The sequence below is a fragment of the Podarcis melisellensis genome (assembly GCF_964234715.1).
Source record: "Podarcis melisellensis genome assembly, chromosome: 1".
Taxonomy (NCBI): Eukaryota; Metazoa; Chordata; class Lepidosauria; order Squamata; family Lacertidae; genus Podarcis; species Podarcis melisellensis.
Genome location: NC_138528.1, coordinates 74,254,627 through 74,272,125, shown reverse-complemented (window position 1 = coordinate 74,272,125; position 17,499 = coordinate 74,254,627). Strand labels below are relative to the sequence as shown.

The 17,499-nt window shown below is 41.8% G+C and overlaps 1 protein-coding gene across 15 annotated transcripts in view; it reads left to right on the top strand.

Annotated features, from left to right (window-relative positions):
* The window catches only part of BRSK2 (BR serine/threonine kinase 2), a 402,463-nt gene that overhangs the window by 345,864 nt on the left and 39,100 nt on the right, over positions 1–17,499 (top strand). For 8 of the 15 annotated variants that reach the window (XM_081903615.1, XM_081903608.1, XM_081903621.1 and 5 more), the window contains exons 14-16: positions 7,539–7,562; positions 14,212–14,272; positions 16,749–17,361. In XM_081903615.1, coding sequence (XP_081759741.1) covers positions 7,539–7,562; positions 14,212–14,272; positions 16,749–17,361 — 698 coding nt within the window. The remainder of the gene's footprint in view (positions 1–7,538; positions 7,563–14,211; positions 14,273–16,748; positions 17,362–17,499) is intronic. The other 7 variants (XM_081903613.1, XM_081903610.1, XM_081903609.1 and 4 more) reach the window with 3 other exon arrangements.

Genomic DNA, 17,499 nt, shown 5'->3' with positions numbered 1-17,499 from the left:
GGTTCCTCCATCTCCCAAAATCCCTGGGATGAAGCCACCTCTTCCTCCATATATCTTTCTTGCCTCTATGCTGGCAAATGGAGGAAGGCAATGGTACTCCTGGGGGAAGCCAAATTTGGTATTGGTAAACCATTTAACCAGCAGTAGAAGGGCCCCCGATCCTTAAGCAAACTACATAAAATATGTTAGCTATTATTATTATTAATAATAATCTTGAACTTTGAAGATTAGGCTGACTTTCCTTGCCCTCCTCAGCCATGACAGTTCAGTTGCCAAAAGGTGCTGCGCTCTGCCATAAGTGATAGGAGCAAGATTGTTAATGGGAAAGCGGGCTTAATAATTGTGCAGTGCTGCCTTTGGCATCTGAAGGGGGTTGTTATCCAAAACATCTGGAGGGCACCAGGTTGGCTAAGACTGGTGTAGCAGATGGAGTTTCCAAAGGTGCAGCTTTTCTCATCCTTGCATGACAAAATGCACCAGCTAAAACTCTGTGTTGGTGTTGTTTTGGTGCAGCTGTTGAAGGCATTGTTGCTACTTTTGAGTTGTTTCATTTTTAAAACCTTTAACAATGATAAAAATGAGGCATAAAAGTAATAACACTGTGTAATATTTCCTGTCTTGTTAACATTGACAAAGGCAGCACCCAGTTCATTCACTTGAAAAATAGAATCTACTCTTTTCTAACCATCTGGACAATTATTCATTGCTCTAGAACATTAACTAGGTTTTGAACCATTTAAGTCCTTTCCTTTCGAACATAGACAGCAGATAGTGTCCTAATCCCACTGAGATAGATGAGAGTTTTCTAGTAGTGGATTGTACCCCTAGTTTATCACCTAGGAACCTTTTGCAACTACACTCATATAATCTGTAAGGAAGCATGGCATATACTTAAGTATGTGGAGTCTCACTGTAGTTACACACGGGCAAAGAAAAATATTCTGCATGTACTCAAAGGCACATTGGTCTACACCCAACCTGCAGACTGTGGGAAAGAAGTCCTAGCCACTGCATTATGAATAACACTTGAGGTTTTCAAACTGCTCCATATACATTGTCTTGTAATCATTACAGTTGCCCTATTCGGTAACTCACTATATCCATTTTTGTAGTTTGGGAGCTAAGAGCAGAAGAGAGTTATTATTTATATATACAATTATATCCCACCTTTCCTCATATGTGATTCTTCCCTATTTAATCCTCATAATCCACTATGAGGTAAATTAGATTGAGAGACTGGCTTCCCAGTCTAGTGAAAATTTGAACCCAAGGCTTCCAGGTTCTAGTCCAACACTCTACCCACCCCACCCCCACTGGCTCTGATCTGACTAGTGAGTACATTGCAGGGGCAAGATTTGAACTGGTTGCTTCCTAGTGTTATCCACACTTTTGTTTATCCACTGTTTTCCCACTGCTTTTCCCCTGGGGAAAACCACTCTTTAGCACTGAATAAGAGCAAATAGCTATTGGGTTTTCCATGTATTGTTGTTTGTTCTGATTTAGAGCTAAAGAGCGGGGTTTTCCTGGGAAAGAAGTGGAGCAGGGGGAAACTGCTTGGATCTGTGCTTTCTAAGCATGGGACAAGTGGAATTGTGGGTGAGCCCTCAGTTGCTTAGCCACTGCACTGCACTTGAGCTGGTATTCATAATATTGAAAATGGGCTCTTGGACTGAGCTTTTGCGAACCTTGGCTCAAATTAAGCCTAGAAACTGCTTTTGTAGGCCAAGAAAGTCCACTAAATAAACTTTTTAAAGGACCTGCAGGTTTCTCATTTAGAAGCTGCAGATAGAGGGAACTCTGCCTGTCAGCAGATGGATGGTCTGATTCTGGCGCAGCATACAAGGCACTCATTTTTATGAGGGCCTGCAGGAAGAGAGCATTGCAGCCAAGCTGCCAGGAACTCATAAAAAGTTCACAAGCTGGGGGAAAATAATGAGCTGCTGTCTTGTGCAGTGCTCGTCAGGGAGTCCCCAAGCTCTGTTGCGGGAGCCAGAGCCTTGATACAAATCTCAGCCTGGAGTGACGGTTGTGGGATGGGGTTCTGAAAACCTAACCACGTCTTGTTAGCCCTGTCAAAGTTCTTGCCAGACAGATCAGGACGATAGCCCAGCCTTGGCCATTTCCCCCTTCCTTATCACGACAGTGGCTTTTGATGCATTTCCCTTAAGGGAAAAAAAAAAAGGTTTTACTAGATCTTCCCACCATCATTCAACCCACCTTAACCGTTTTTCTCCTGTAGTTACACAAGTCTCAGCCAACTTACCATTTCCCCAGAATGGGTGCCTGCACTGATGTTTTTTATTTTATTTTGAAAAACAGACAAGTCTCACTTTGCTACAGCAGCCTCTCTTAGTTTTGAACTGGTTCTGTAACAGGGGAAATGTAATGCTGGCCTATTTTATATGTTGAGCATTGTTGAGACAGTGTTTGTGAAGCACATGGAATGCTTAGGAGGCAGAGACCTCTATAAATGCATCAATATTTTATTAGTGACAGGAGTAACATTTCCAGTTCTGGTCCTTCCTGGAAGAACTGACAAAAGTAGGCTCCATTTCACATCTTGAAGTCAATACAAATGGACTTTTACAGTGGGTATGCATGAGCTGAACAATTTTTGGGAATGGCTCAATTTGTAAACAAATCACAACTCACCACAAGTCTCAACTATTTCTTAGAAAAGTTTGTTGAAGTAGGACGTGCAGCATCACAATTTGAAGATAAACCATTTGTAAGAATAGTTTAGCAAATGCAAATCCACAGAAAAGATCAACCAATCTCCATAACCTTTTGTATGAGACGAATATATGGCCACTGTACTCCCACCTATAGAAATAATTATGATTTGAAAGCCATTGCAGAAATCAGTTACAAACAGCACAATCTTAACTCTGACCCAAAGTGGCAATTTTCTGATCTACGAAAGGATGAAGAAAATGGAGGGGAGGGGCATGTGTGATCCACAAAGGGGAAAGGGGGATTTCTAAAATTTTATGGGTTAGGTCTTTTTTATGTACACTGAGGAAAAGGATATGGGAAGATGAGAAAATATAGGTCCAAGTGCAGGAGCAGAAAAGAAGTGCAACAAAGAAAACCCCATCAAAATATTTCCTTGTTGGGATAACAAATCACACATTTGAAATGGTGCCTGGTCAATGTCTTAATATTTCTCTCACTCTTGGTTTATTTTAAAAGGAATACTGCATCTTTAAGGATCCTGCCCCTCTAGATGCACACAGTTGTCTTGGTAGCTGAGGCCACTGTTTCTTTCCCTCCCTCCCTCTCTCCCTCCATTTTTTCTCTCTCAATCTCTCTCTCTTCTAGTCTTTATAGTCTTTCTCTTTCTCTTTCTCTTTCTTTCTTTCTGTGTCTCTCATCTGTTGCCCTGTCCCTCAGTGCTTCTTCTACATCTGGGTTGCTGCAGCTCCGTAGTTCACATGCTTCAGTACTGTAGGAAATGCACATGTCTGCGCTGCTGGGTTTATTGTGTTCTGGGATTATTATTTTTGTTTAAATAACCTCATTTCCCTACTTTCTTTCCCCATTGTCAATGTGATGTCCATACTCATCGTTAAACTCCTAAGTGCCTTTCCCTTTCTGGGAAAACTAAAGATTAATAGCATTTATGTGTCCACATTGATATAAACACACACACAAATTCTGTTTACTTTCTCAGCATTTGTGTATGTGTTATGTGCAGTCACTTGCACATTGATTTACATGCACATCCAGATAACCAGATAATGTACTTGGGAACATCAATTGTAAAAATATCTACATTGCTAAATCTGGCAACAAAATGTGGCCTTTTATATATTAAAATGTGGGTTTATAAGTTTAATATATTCCTTCTATACATCAATAATATTCACCAGAACTTCACAAAGATGGAAGGTATACAAGGACTATAAGGGATACACAAAGAATAATGCGTATGGGTGTAAATAAGTTAGAAATATGTGTCTGCTGGACCTTCTAGTAACACCTCAAATCTGATTGAAAGGACATCTATCCAAATGGCAATATCATTTATGAAATGGAGGAGAGTTGAGTGTTCTATTTATTTTACATTTCTGGCAAAATCCCTAAGTGGTTTACAAAAATTAGGACATCGAAATACAACAAATTGCAATGAATGCATTGTTAATAAGACAATCATTTAAACAGCAAGTCTGAACCGGATAATGCTCTCAAGCATCCAAATATGCCTGAGTAGACAACTGAGATTGAGCTTCTTCTATCTCTCTTGTGGGGGACAGAGGGTTAGTGCTATAACTGAAGAGACCTGTTTCCAAATCGTTTCCAGCTGGCAATCCACTGACCATCCTACAGTGAACAGGGCCTGGTTATTGTAAAGGATGATTTGGCCTATAACAGGGGAGGTGGTCATCTAGGTATACTGGTCCCAAGTTGTTTAGGGCTTTACATGTTAATAATAAAACTTTGAATTCGGCTCGATAGTAGATAGCCACCTGGTGCATATCTCCAAGCACTGGTGTACATACCTAGACACTCAGTACTCCAACCACAATATTCTGCACAAGCTGCAGTTTCCAAACCAAGTTTAAGAGCAGCACCCCAAACAACATGCTACACCATGGACCACTATCGCTGTCACACCAACCAAAGTTGGTAGCGAACAATATGTGCCACAGTAGTCACTTTGGTCTCTATTGACAAAGATTGATCTAGGATACTATGTACCTACTCTGGTGGAGGAAATGCAAACAACCCAGAACAAGCAGACGTCTAATTTCTTGACCATGAGAAAGACCTATCTACTGTATAGGGTTTCTGTCTTCCCAGGAGTCATTCTCAGTTTATTCCATTACTGTGGCCAGAAAATTCCATTTTCAGAAAATGGTTCAGAAAATTCACATCCTTGCCTGACCCAGATGTTACAGTGAAACAGAGCTCTGCGTCATCTGCATATTGGTGACCATTTGCTTCAAATCTCCTAATGGCTGCTCCCAGTGGCTGCATGTACCGTAGTTGTTAAATAGTATTGGGGACATTGGATGGGATTCATCTAAGGAACTCTGTCGGTGGAAGCTCTGCACAAGGACTTCTGCTAGTGCAGAAGTGATTTTTCCTGCACTCTCCCCAAATTGTTGGGGGGAGGGGGAACCACCAGAACAGCCCATAGGAATTGGAGAGGGGGGTTATATTATTATTATTATTATTATTATTATTATTATTATTATCCATCAGATTACTTTGGTGGCTTCCAGCACATACAAAAACATAATTAAACATTAAACCAAGGCACAGTCCTCCAATGCTACTCACTGGAACTATTTCTGCAGGTAGTGTCCACCATAATCAAGTGCTTCCTCCTACCAGCCCATGGAGATGATCCAGGAGAATACTGTGGTCAACACTATCAAAAGCTACTGAGAGATCCAACAAGATAAACTGGGTTGTACTCCCTCTGTTTCTCTGCTGGAAGTCATCCATCAGAGTGATCAGGGCCAATTCTGTCTTAAAACCACATCTGAATTCAGATTGAAATAGGTGCAGATAATCAGTTTCCTCCAAGAGTGCACCTGTAGGTGAGCAACCACCACCTTCTCAAGCACACTGCCCCCAAAAGGAGTATTAGTAAACAGGTGGTAGTTGGAATAAACCTCTGGATCCCAGTACAGGTTTTTCAGAAGTGGTCACACAGTGAAATGCAGTTTCACAAAGTGATGCATTTACCAATTCCTGGATCCACCTGGTTAACTCTGCATGACTAGCTTTGATCAGGCATGATGAGCAAGGGTCAAGAGAGTAAATAGTAAGTAAATAGGCAAGGATCTTGTCCACATCCCCAGGCCTCAAAAAAACTGAGGCTGATCCCATAAAATAAGACAAGACAGTTCACTGGATGCTTTATCAGACTCTATTTCAGAAGCAGAAGACGGGATCAGCTTGAGGGAGAGCAATTTCACCTTCTGTGTGTCTTCTAAGCTGCTGTTTCTGGCTTATGGCCCAATAGTGCATGTTAGGATAGGGCAGTAAATTTCCACTGCCAGAACAGAAGAGGCTTGCTGTGGAGATGAGTCTCCTAAAGCAGAAAGAGGAAGTAGTTTGAATATCCTATGGCAATCAACATGTTTTCATACAATTAGGTAGAACTGTGGAGTTGGAAGGGACATTATTTAATTGTTGTCTAAGACATGGTATTTCTTTACAGCTTCCATGTTGCACAGTCTCAATGCTGAGCAAACTTGGGACATATACTTCAGAAACACGAGGAAAGGCCATTCTTTGGTGTATCTAGTGTTTTGCACTCGAGTCCTTTAAAGTTTCCCATAGGAAATTGGCATGTTGTTTGAGATTAGCTTAACCAACAGGCTCTTTTATTTCTATGACAGCCTCCTAGTGAAAGTTAGATGACTTGGTTGGTGGGGCAAGCAACCAACCAACGATGCACAGTACCTGGTTTAAAAGGAGATGAAGACTTAAATGAAAGCTTTTAAAAATGATCCCTACAGAAGTTGGGAAGAGGGAGACAAAATTGGGATATGGGGAAAAAATGAATAATAATCATACAAGTTTATTCCACAATACATCTACAGATTTCTGCTTGCCCATCACAAGTGTGATGTGACTTGAGCAACATTAAAATGAAAACCAGGGTAGAAATGTAACTTAGCAGTGTTATAATTTGTAGTAGGACAGAGAAACAGTTAACATCTCTTTAATAGCTTGTGCTTAAGGCTGCATTTATTTTATATTGTGCATTTATTTTCCACTGTTTTTAGGCAGAGAACCCCTGGTTTTAATTTGAATTTAATAAAAATAGATTTTTATCTATTTTGGAAAAAGTTGAAGGTCCTTTCAGCCAGAATTAAAGTAGAGTTGCAACTTTGAACACAACCTACTCAGGATTTCTACATGAGTCTCACGCAATACATATATGTTTTTATACATTTCAGCAGAACAGGAGAAACTCCCAGTGAGTTACATCCTTCACTTGTAGCTTTGTTCATCCGAGCCTCATACCCACTCAGAAATATTGGTCTTAATTATCAGTGCATTTAACACTACATATAAAGTATAGATATACACAGTGGAAAAGGATATTCCTAGCTGGACATCACTGGGCAGGAGAATGTTACATGAGCAAAATGGAGGAAGATCCACATCCTTTTCAATATGGCCCACTGTGCAAAATCTGATTATTTGCCATAAATAAAAACAACCGCAAATCAGATCTGGACTGCTAACTCCACAGACTGGCTTAATGAGGGTGGGCAAGCAATGTTTTATTTTTCACGTTTACACTTGATGTGTCTGCCCCCATAATCCCAGATGCAAACTTCTTCTATGATTATGAGCTATATGGAAATATTTGTTTAGGAAATGACAACTTCCCCCTTCCCATGCGTAATTCCCCACTGGTGCTTCCATCAGCAGCAGATGCCTGTGGCAATAATTATGACCATGTAGTTCTCCGAACAGTATTTCACTCTGCTTTTCGTACTCTTTTCTCCACCTGCTCCACGTCCCTTTCTTTCTCTCTCCTTCTCCTCTATTTATTCCCCACTGCCAAGGATGACAAGTGCTGACGCATTGGGGTAAGCTCCAGTTTTGGATTATACCTGTTGTGGGACCTGTTGTTTTCTTCTGGGTAGAGAAGTTTCTTTTAACGATCACAGTATAAATATTATTTATCATGAAACTGTGTTACAGGGGGGGGGGAACTTACAGGAGGAAAAAAATTTATACAACAATGTTTGTGTGTGTGTTTGTTAGGGAGGGGGAGAAAATGCTTGCCCTGACTTCACATGCATCTTAGAGTCCTAGTACATAGTGAGGGCAAATCTCAATATGACATCTTGGCAACTGTGATCAGATCTCCTGTAATTTTTTTTCTTTTACATTTGTTTTTGAAAAGGTAAATATTAAAACCAGCTTGGGGAAGGGAGCTGAACTGAATCAAGATCACTGTGGTAGGGAAGAGCAGTTGACCTTTTTTCCCTCCTATCATCTTCCCAACTAAAATCCTCCCAGCTGCTATTCGTCCAGTGGGGGAACACTTACAAATACTATATTGGAACCTATATTTTCCCCTCAAAGAACATATAGCATCTTAGACCAGGATAATAGTGCAGGAGGGAAGAGTTATTCTCAGCCCCCTCCCCCCAGCTGCTTTTACATTCTTTTTAAAAAATGTCTTGCTTGGCCCACTGACAAAACTACCTCATCCTTACACTGAGGACATAGCCTAAAATGTAATGTATGCCATGTAGGATGGGGTGGGTGGGTGTATGGGTGTGTGTGAGTGTGACTGATGGTATTTGTAATCCAGTAGCATCTGGAGGACCACAGGTCCCTCTCCAACCTGTTGTCAAGCCACAAGGTTCTATGGGGAAGCCTCCCTGTGGTATGAATTCATATTTATATGACTTTTGATGGCTTTGTGCATAATGTCTAACAAAGAAAAGCCGCCTGGCAGTTGAACTGCAAAGAAAGACATTTATAGCCATGGTCATGGTGCTGGTGTGATCCTGCTGGTGTGATCCTGCTCTATCAACAGAGACTCAAGGGGAGCCAGCAGAGAGTGGAGCCAACTGCCTCCATCTCTTGCTGCTATCTCCAGTGCTCACACTTACATAAAAAGCAGCTGGGCAGAAAAGTCTGCATCAGGCCAACCACAATAACAACAGTTCCTTCTCGTCTCCATTAGGCTGTATTGAACTTACACACAGGGTTGTTGTGTTCCAAGTGCAGCCATCCTTTGTGGTTGGGTAAAAGGTACTGCAGCCTCAGAATGGCCTACGTGGTTGTTGTAAGCTGCCCTGTGCACCGTATTGGGAGGAAGAGAGGGATATAAAATTATTTAATCAACAAACTGGCCCCAGTTCGTATGCAGCTCCTTATTGTCTTCATGGTGTGGGATGTGCTTAAATGACGGCTGATACAGGTGAAATGTGGAACTTGATAGTCAGAAGGAGCTGCTGCAGTTTCAGAGCAGGTGTTTGGTCGGCTCAGTTGGCTTCAGGATTCCATGGTGGTGAATTTTCTGTCACCTATTTAGTCACAGTGACAGCAAAACCAATATGTCTCTGTGGATGCATTGCTTCCACTATTGTCTAATCATCCTGACTCTGCTTCCAATATCTAAGCACCTTCTGAAGAAAAGGAGCGCTGTACCAAATGACACAAAACCCCACTGGCATGAATATTGTATGTCTGTATGTATGTGTGTGCACATGCAAAATTTTAGAATGTGAAACATCCATAAAGAGGGTCCTGCAGTGAAATATATAGTCCCATTCTCTTATCTGAGTCACCCTCTCACCAGCCTCTACTTAAACAAGCACTAGAAGGCATGAATGTTGACACCTTTCTCTCCTCCTGCTGAAAACTACTAGCATTTTACATTTTTCCACAACTTGGAACATGACTACTGATCCCCTATGATGAAACTGAGCAGGCAACTTTCAGAATTTTAAAAGACCCCAGAGGCACTCTTAAAAATGTACATGAAAGGGCCCCCAGTCTGAATGGAACCTCCTGACTGTAGAATTCTTAAACCCTGTCCTCATGCTACATCCACAAGCATAACCTACTCATATTCCTGAGTAGAATTTCTGCAATCTGCTGTGGCATGGCCTTTCTACCTCTAACAAACTCAAGAACAACAAAAAGTAGCCTAAATTTGTCAGGTGCTATTTTTTCTGGCATGGAGATACAAAATAGGCAATGCTTTTCCTGTTGAATTTCTATTTATTAAACTGTGTCAAAGGCACAAGAGCCCTGTCTGGGGTCAAAAGGCACCAGACACACCTCTCTCTCTCTCTCTCTCTCTCTCTCTCTCTCTCTCTCTCTCTCTCTCTCATATATCCGTCCTTTTTTTATTACTGTTGAATTAGTACTCATGCTTCTGACATGTTGTGTTGCTTTCCTGGGGAATGGCAGATTATAGAAGCATAAAGACCCCAACCATCCACTTTCTTAAGCAAAAACAAAAACAAAACCCTGAAGGTCATATTTGACCAGTTTGCTTTTTTTGTTTTATTGGGGGGGGCTGACAGGTTTTTGTTTGTTTGTTTTGAATCCTGAGAGAAATAATCACTTCGGTGCAGTTAGATCATTTAAAGCATTTTTTAAAAAATCAATCACATCAGAAGAGATTTGGTTGCCCAGTTAACAAACTAAACTGCCTATAGTTCATCATAAGGGGAACTGTGAGACACAGGAATGTGGCAGGCTAATGAAGAGGTGTTGACATTTCCATTCCACCTTAAGGAGCAGACGTGTGGAACTGTTGCGTGTCACATGTCTGTTTACATTCCATGATTCATGGTCTTTCTATGGCCTTTCCCTTTACAGGTGTGAAAAATGTTTCCAGTTTCTAAAATAGTTTTCTGTGAAGCAGGATCAAACATGTTTCAGATATTCTGCTATAATTTCTAACAGACACATATTCAGAGTTCTTCTTGTTGTTGTTGCTGTTATTATTGTTGTTGTTTAGGGCCTGAAATTTAATAAAAGATCTTGTAGTCCCGGTCCACAGGTTTCAATCATATAGACATAATATGAAAGAAAAAAGATGGGAAGGAAAGAGGAAAGCAAACTTTGGAGCAGCTGCTCTTTCATTGGCCAATGTATGGGGTCAGGCTGATCTCTTCCCTGCCTGTACAGTCTTCCTGGGAGGCAAGGATTGCCTTGACTGGTGGAAGAGGGCAGAGAGTGGCTCTTTTTGATTCTGCAGCCCCGGGTTCCTGGCAGTTGGAGCAGGTTGTTCATTCATGGGAGGGGGAAAGACAAACTCCTTGCAGCTGCTCCTTCTTTGGCTTACAGATGGAGCCAGGATTGCCTCATCATTGCCATGATGATCTTCTAGCATTTCTCAGCAATACTGCTCTTACAAACTCATGGTAATAAAATGTTCACAACACACTGTGTCACTCATTAGGGGTGGAGAGGAGTGTCTAAAATATGTTCAACCCTCAAAAGAAGATACCTGCTCAATGTATGACCAATTGTAAGAAATTTACCTGACCAGAATAATGAGAGACAAGACTCACTTTAATTCCTCCAGAGATTCTGTGAAGATTATATGCAAATGGATGTTTCCTGTTAAATAATTGTCTTTCAAATCCATAGATTAAAAAAAAAAACCCTTTCAGCAAAGTAAGGTGTCACAATTCCTTATTTTTGTCCTCCCAGTGTGACTACTCGGGTTACTCATGCTGGTGATAATGTCTATGGAGCTTCCCCAAAAGGAGAATCCATATTGCTACCCAGTGCACAATCTCTGTCTTTGCTTGAGTCTGAATTCTCAGTGCTCTGGGCCAGTTTCATGAGAAGGAGCTGACCCCTGGTTTCTTTGCTGATGGCTGATGGGTGAAGAACAGCACCAAAGAACCTTCCTTCAGAAATTTTAAATAATGTGGCTAGGGTGCTCTGTTTTCTTAACCTGCAAAGGTGATACTGACAGGAGTGTAAGACCTACAAAACCCCACTTCTTATTTTCATTTCCTTTAAGGCATTGAGCTACAAGGATGCTTCTAGGTTCAGTTTGGAGGTTATTCTTTATAAACAAGCTTTGACGTATTTAAGTGTAACATTTTCTTTATAGCTGCAAGCTTTAAAACTAGATTAATAAAACTGTAGTTTATTCACTAAAGGCCTACAACCAATTTCCTGGCTGATAAATAGCATAGCATATAACTCTCCTCTCACCATGTATCTCTATCCCTCTCTGCCCTATGTGCCTTTGGTTCATTCTTTCTCATGCTGATCCCCACATTGGTGGAGTGAGGCATGCAGGCCTCAGGGTCTTCCAACAAATAAGCAGCCTTGAGAAGGGGGGTTTCAAAGAGAGGGGACATCTACAGCACTCCCTCTGGAACCCACGGGAGGATCATCCTTGGCCAGCCACTCCCCAGTCTTTTAAAAGTGCCCCCTAAGCTGTGTGTGATCCTTGTTCTCATGATAATTCAGGGAGGCATCCCTGCTGCCATGGCAATGAGGAAAACACAGCTAGTGCACTGATATTTGCTGCCTCCCATCATAGGTGTCAGAGGGCTGAACCAAATCTCCCAGATTATCAGCTTTCGGATTTGTTTGTTTTTAAAAAACCAAATCCTTCTCTAGCTGTTGTAGAACCTGAGACAGGAAGCAAAATGTGTCGGCACCAACTCTGCCCGTTTACAAAGCAAGCCAGCTCCTGCTTTATAGGGTTGTTCATTAACAAATGAAGCCATGGTTCATTTAGGACAGCAGAGCTAGCCAATTAGACAAAAGGAAGGCTAGAATGACACACTCACTGGTTGTAGGAGCAACTTCCTGATTCACTTTTATCTGGACAGTAGTGTTTCTACCCCGCCAAAAGGTAGCATCTTTCTAACTAAGGACTTATTTCATACCCTAAAATATAACCCACGCATACCCAGGGCTGTACACATTTTTTAATAACCCTGCCAGTACAGATAAAGTCCATCCGTATTAAACCTGTATTGCAGGTGGGAGGGAGGGACTGGCTGAGAGGACATGGCTTAGCTCAGTGTTGTTATAACAATACAACAATGGGGAAAGGGGGCATTGGAGTGACAAATAACAACTGTTCAGTGCAGTTAACTAGTCTCCTGGCATGTTATCTTTTTTAGGGAGATGCAAGGGAGCTGTGAAATTGATTGTAGCAACAAAAGGCAAGAATGGAGAGTTTCAGCAGTTAATTAAAGGCCAGGGAAAGAACAGGGTTTCAGTCAAGGGTGAGAAGATGTCATCTGGACACCAGGTGTATCTTTTGATGGCTAGCAAATCTGCCCATTGAGATGCAATAGCGGGGTAGAGGCTAGGACTGCTCAGCTTAGTAGACCCAGTGCCCATGCTTTATGAGAAATGATAGACCTGCTATCTGATGCTAGTTATATATGTATGTATGGGCAACTTGCACACATTTAACTTGCACAATTTCAGCCTTATGTGCTTGCCAGCCAGCAGCTTAAATCATACACATTAAGCACACACAGGGTGGAGAGCTTAAAAGCTCTTTCCGAGCCAGGTTTTCCTGTTGATGTACAGATGTACATTATATACATCCATTATATATCTCTTACCTTATAACTTGCATGTCATAGATCTAGTTATATGAGCAGAATCAAAATGTTCTCTTTGAGAAATCTATACATTCATTAATTTGTTTTACTGAAAGCAGTCCCGCCACCATAAGGTTGCAATACAGATTAGGACTAAGTGATATATTGCATATTATCTTGTTGACTGGGTTTGCTTTCATTGTTGTATCATCCTTTTTAAAGACCATGGTTCCAGCAGAGATGAGGAAGGTCAAGGCAAAGATTTCAAGAAATGCCAACATAAGCTGGCCATTTCTTTAACATTTTTCACATATGGGGCTGTTGAACATGCTTTTGATTTGTACTATGGATCAATGGTGCTGATGTGGAAATGAAAGAGGAGGAAAAATTGAATGTGCATTATTTATAGCCTATGTAGGTTTCTCTCAGACATTAGACGTAACCAGAGACGTGAAAATATCTTTGGTAATGTGTGTTAGCATTGATAACTGGGATTGACAAGGAGCTCCTTTGCGTCTGTATTTGGCCGTGTGAATTCCATGCTGTTTCTGAGCCACTTATCTATGCACAATCATTTTGATGAATGGTGATAGCAAGGGACTGAGGCCTTTGGAAGTAGTATTGTGCCTGTAAACATATGGGCCAATGATTTCATATGAAATACCTTGCTAGTCAGTGGGAAAAAAATATTTCCTAAATGGAAGGTTAAGAAAGATCCATTTGATTTCAAAATGATGGTGTTCTCAACCAACAGGAGAATAGGTGATTTATATACTTGTTGGTCTGCCATGGTAAAAAACAGCTGCAGCAGTGCAGTCTATTCCTTTCCTTGCAAGATATTTCTCTTTTTACCTGATCTTTACAACAGAGATCAAAGCTCCTTCAAGGTGAGATCATGGGGGATAGGATGGGGATCTTATAAGGGAGGTATTTCCAGATGCACACAGAAAAAAAAATATTATTATAAAACATGAGACTGATGAACAAAGGGATGGGCGTCTTCATGTACATCTGCCCCTTGAAAACAAATGTTGGCTATATATGCAGTTTCTTGTTAGAAATGTGAGCCACAACTTAATGCAGAGGTTTAATATGGTGGTGGCTGGCACAGCAGGGTGGTGTGTCTTTTGACAGGGGTTTCTCAGGGCCTTGTCTTCCTGTTGTGTTTACTCAGGTCTCGCTCAATCAGTGGAGCTTCCTCTGGCCTGTCGACCAGCCCACTCAGCAGTCCAAGGGTAAGTGGGATTATTTGGGGTCATGATTTATAACTACTCTCTCATGTGAGCTCGGTGACATTTAATATCTCTTTCCCCGTTTTGAAGGGTGGCTTAGTTAGCTAGGGATGTGGGGCAGCTATAAAGCACAGCTTGCTGTTTGTGAATGTTGGGATAGGGTCCTTCTGCAGGGCTGCCTCTGCTTCTGGCATCGTTGCCACCTAAGGTATCATTGTGGCCTAACATGATGCCAACGTATATAACCCTGTTAAGAGAGTTTTTCATACGATGAAGAAAACATCTGCTGCTTATTGCAAGCCCATTGTGAGGCACTGAACCATAACAGCTAGAGCTACTTTGGGACTGAATAGCACAGCTGAAGAACGCTGGAAAAACAATGAACTCTAGTCTGAACAAGAATCATACAGAGTTGGATTAGGATGTTCCAGTAAGGAAGCTGAAAGTCGCTTGGATTTGAGGGGCAGAAAGAGAATCATTCCAAAGAAGTAAGAAATTGCGCAGTCTTAGAGAGTCTGCTTGAACAGGCCCTTTTTTGTTAGTCCTTGGGCAAGCCAAAGCTTGATTGGTTCTTTTTTTTAAAAAAAAAACAGGCAGTAGCTTGTCTAAATATATGTTTTAATTCACGGGTGGCTAAAATAATGTTGGCTCAAAGGTAGTACTGAAAGTCAGGTACTTCTCTAATGCCAATAATGGGTGTGGCCAATGCATATTTCTACATGCACACACCACAGACATACATTCCACACATGCACACTCACCACCATACACAACACACACACAAACAGCATCTATCCTCACTACACCTACAGGCATGCACACGTTCCCCCACCCTCTGTTACACAAAGAATTACACACACACACACACACACACACACACACACACACACGATGCAGACAGGGAACCAGTTCATTTACATTTCTTCTGTTATTAGTCAATTCAGCTTCTGTTCTTACATACAGTTATATGCAATTATCACAGTTTTATGCAATTTTCACTTCTTATGTAAGTTAATTGCCCAAACTGCAGGGCAATACATTGTTACACATTTGTGAATTCTTCTAATGGGCTTGCACTCATTCACAAATAAACAGTAAATACAATTTTATTGTTACTTTTTTCTAACCCATGCTCTATGAAAGGAATATGTTCTGCATTTTAAAAAAATATCTTTTCTTCTAACAGTGTTCTTTTTTGCATTTTGTTCCCTGTGTATTGAATTTCTATTTTAAAGTTTTTCTTGGACTGTTCTTGAATCTAACACTTGCTAATTAAGTTTTGTTGTTGTTTGACAAAACAACATAATCCCCTTTTCTGACTTCATTTATGGCTGATTATGAATTGTGTGTTTTGTATGTTTACTGCATAAAGCACAATGATCAGCCACAGAATGGAATTCTGGTACTGTGTCATAAAAACTGAGGAATGTTTTTCTCTTATGTTTTTTAAAAGTATAAGACTGTCTGATGACGGGAGGACTTAGATGTAATAGGGGCACTTAGAAAGCAAGCCTTCTTTGGTGACCCTTGGGGTATTTTACTTAAACCCTAAAGTGGCCGTAGTTCCACGATCTCTTAAAATTTGAAGCCCAAACTGGCCCATGGTTCCATGAGCTGTTAAGATTTCATATAGTAAAGCCTGCCAGAGAAAACTGGGTCCCTCTGGGTGGAAGGCCAGGAAGGAATGGTGGTGAAATGATAGAGGCTTTCCCCCTCCTCAGCCTCACTCACACCCTCTCTCCATGTTACTGAAACTTGTGGTGCTTTGACTGAGGAGAGTTGATGTGTGTAGTAATCTGTGTGCTTCTATCATTACCTGCTGCACACATGTTATTTTGATCTGCATTTCCTTGCTGTTTTTGATTGTGGTAGATGTTTTGAGCTGGGAGAGAGGGCACACTCAGCCTTACATGCTTACATGTCAGGTTCCCCTGTGGCTTGAATGATGCTTCCTTCCCCTTCCCCACCTCCCTTCAGCCCTGTTCTTCTCTCTCTCTCTATCTGTGAGACAGTCAGAACAGCTCAGGGGTACGGCCTTTTCTCTCTCGCTCTGTCTCGCTCTCTCTTGCTGCTTCCCCTCCCTCGCCCACCCTTTTAGTTTCTTACTTTCTTTTCCTTCATGTTAGTTTTTGCTCTGTGGTTTTTTTATTTGCTGACACATGGTTGGTTAATATGATGAAGCTTGTGACAAAACTGTTGTTTTCACTACCGCCACTGCTGCTGTTGTTGACTCTGCTGTGTTCCCAGCTAACTGCATGTCTTTTTGTTTTTTGTTTGTGTTTGTTTTTTGTTTCTTTGCAATTCCCTAACCCCCCACCTCCTTCACCCTCACCTCCATAACTCTGATCTCCTTGTGATGTGGCTCACAACCGCAACTCAAATGGGCTTTATTTCTCTATTCACCCACTTTGTGCGTATGTGCGTGTGCGTTTTGCTTTTCTTGAAATGCATGGGTACTTTCTCTGTGTGTATCTTGTAGCCTATCAGAAAATTTTTCATCCCCCCTCAGACTCCTGACCTCCCTTTCACTCCCCGCCCCCAAGTCTCCCTGGACTCCGATGCTTGTAGGAATGCTTCCAGGCCCGGACATGTTCTCCAGCCAAAGCCGGCACTTCAACCCAATCCAAAGACACAGACTTTGCCATCCAAGTGCAGATTGGCTGAAAAACCACTCCAGTCTACCAAATCCAATCCCCTGCCCTCTAGCAATGCTACAGTCCCTCCTCCCCCAAATTCTCCTGCACAGAACACTCAGGGCCGTCCACCTGCTCCTGGGTTTAGCCCGCAGCTGGCTGTTCCTACCGTGCAAACCAACCCTATGTCTCCTGTTAGATTGCTCCCTTCTAGTACTGACCCAAGCACCAAATCTATCCCCATCATACAGGTCACCCCTCACCCCTCTCCAAGGGGCAGTCCCCTCCCTACCCCCAAGGGGACACCTGTCCATACGCCAAAGGAGAGCCCAGCAGGCACACCCAACCCTACGCCACCATCCAGCCCCAGCATTGGAGGAATGCCCTGGAGAACACGGCTCAACTCGATCAAGAACAGCTTCCTGGGATCTCCACGCTTCCATCGCAGGAAATTGCAAGGTACATCTGATCTCAAAATGCGGCAGTGTTAGGTTAGCAGGTAGAAGTACATATCAGTGTAAAGAGTGGTTGGTTAGTAGATAGCAAAGACAGAGAGTATAGAAGGAAATTTGAAAGTTGTTGTTAACCAAACAATGA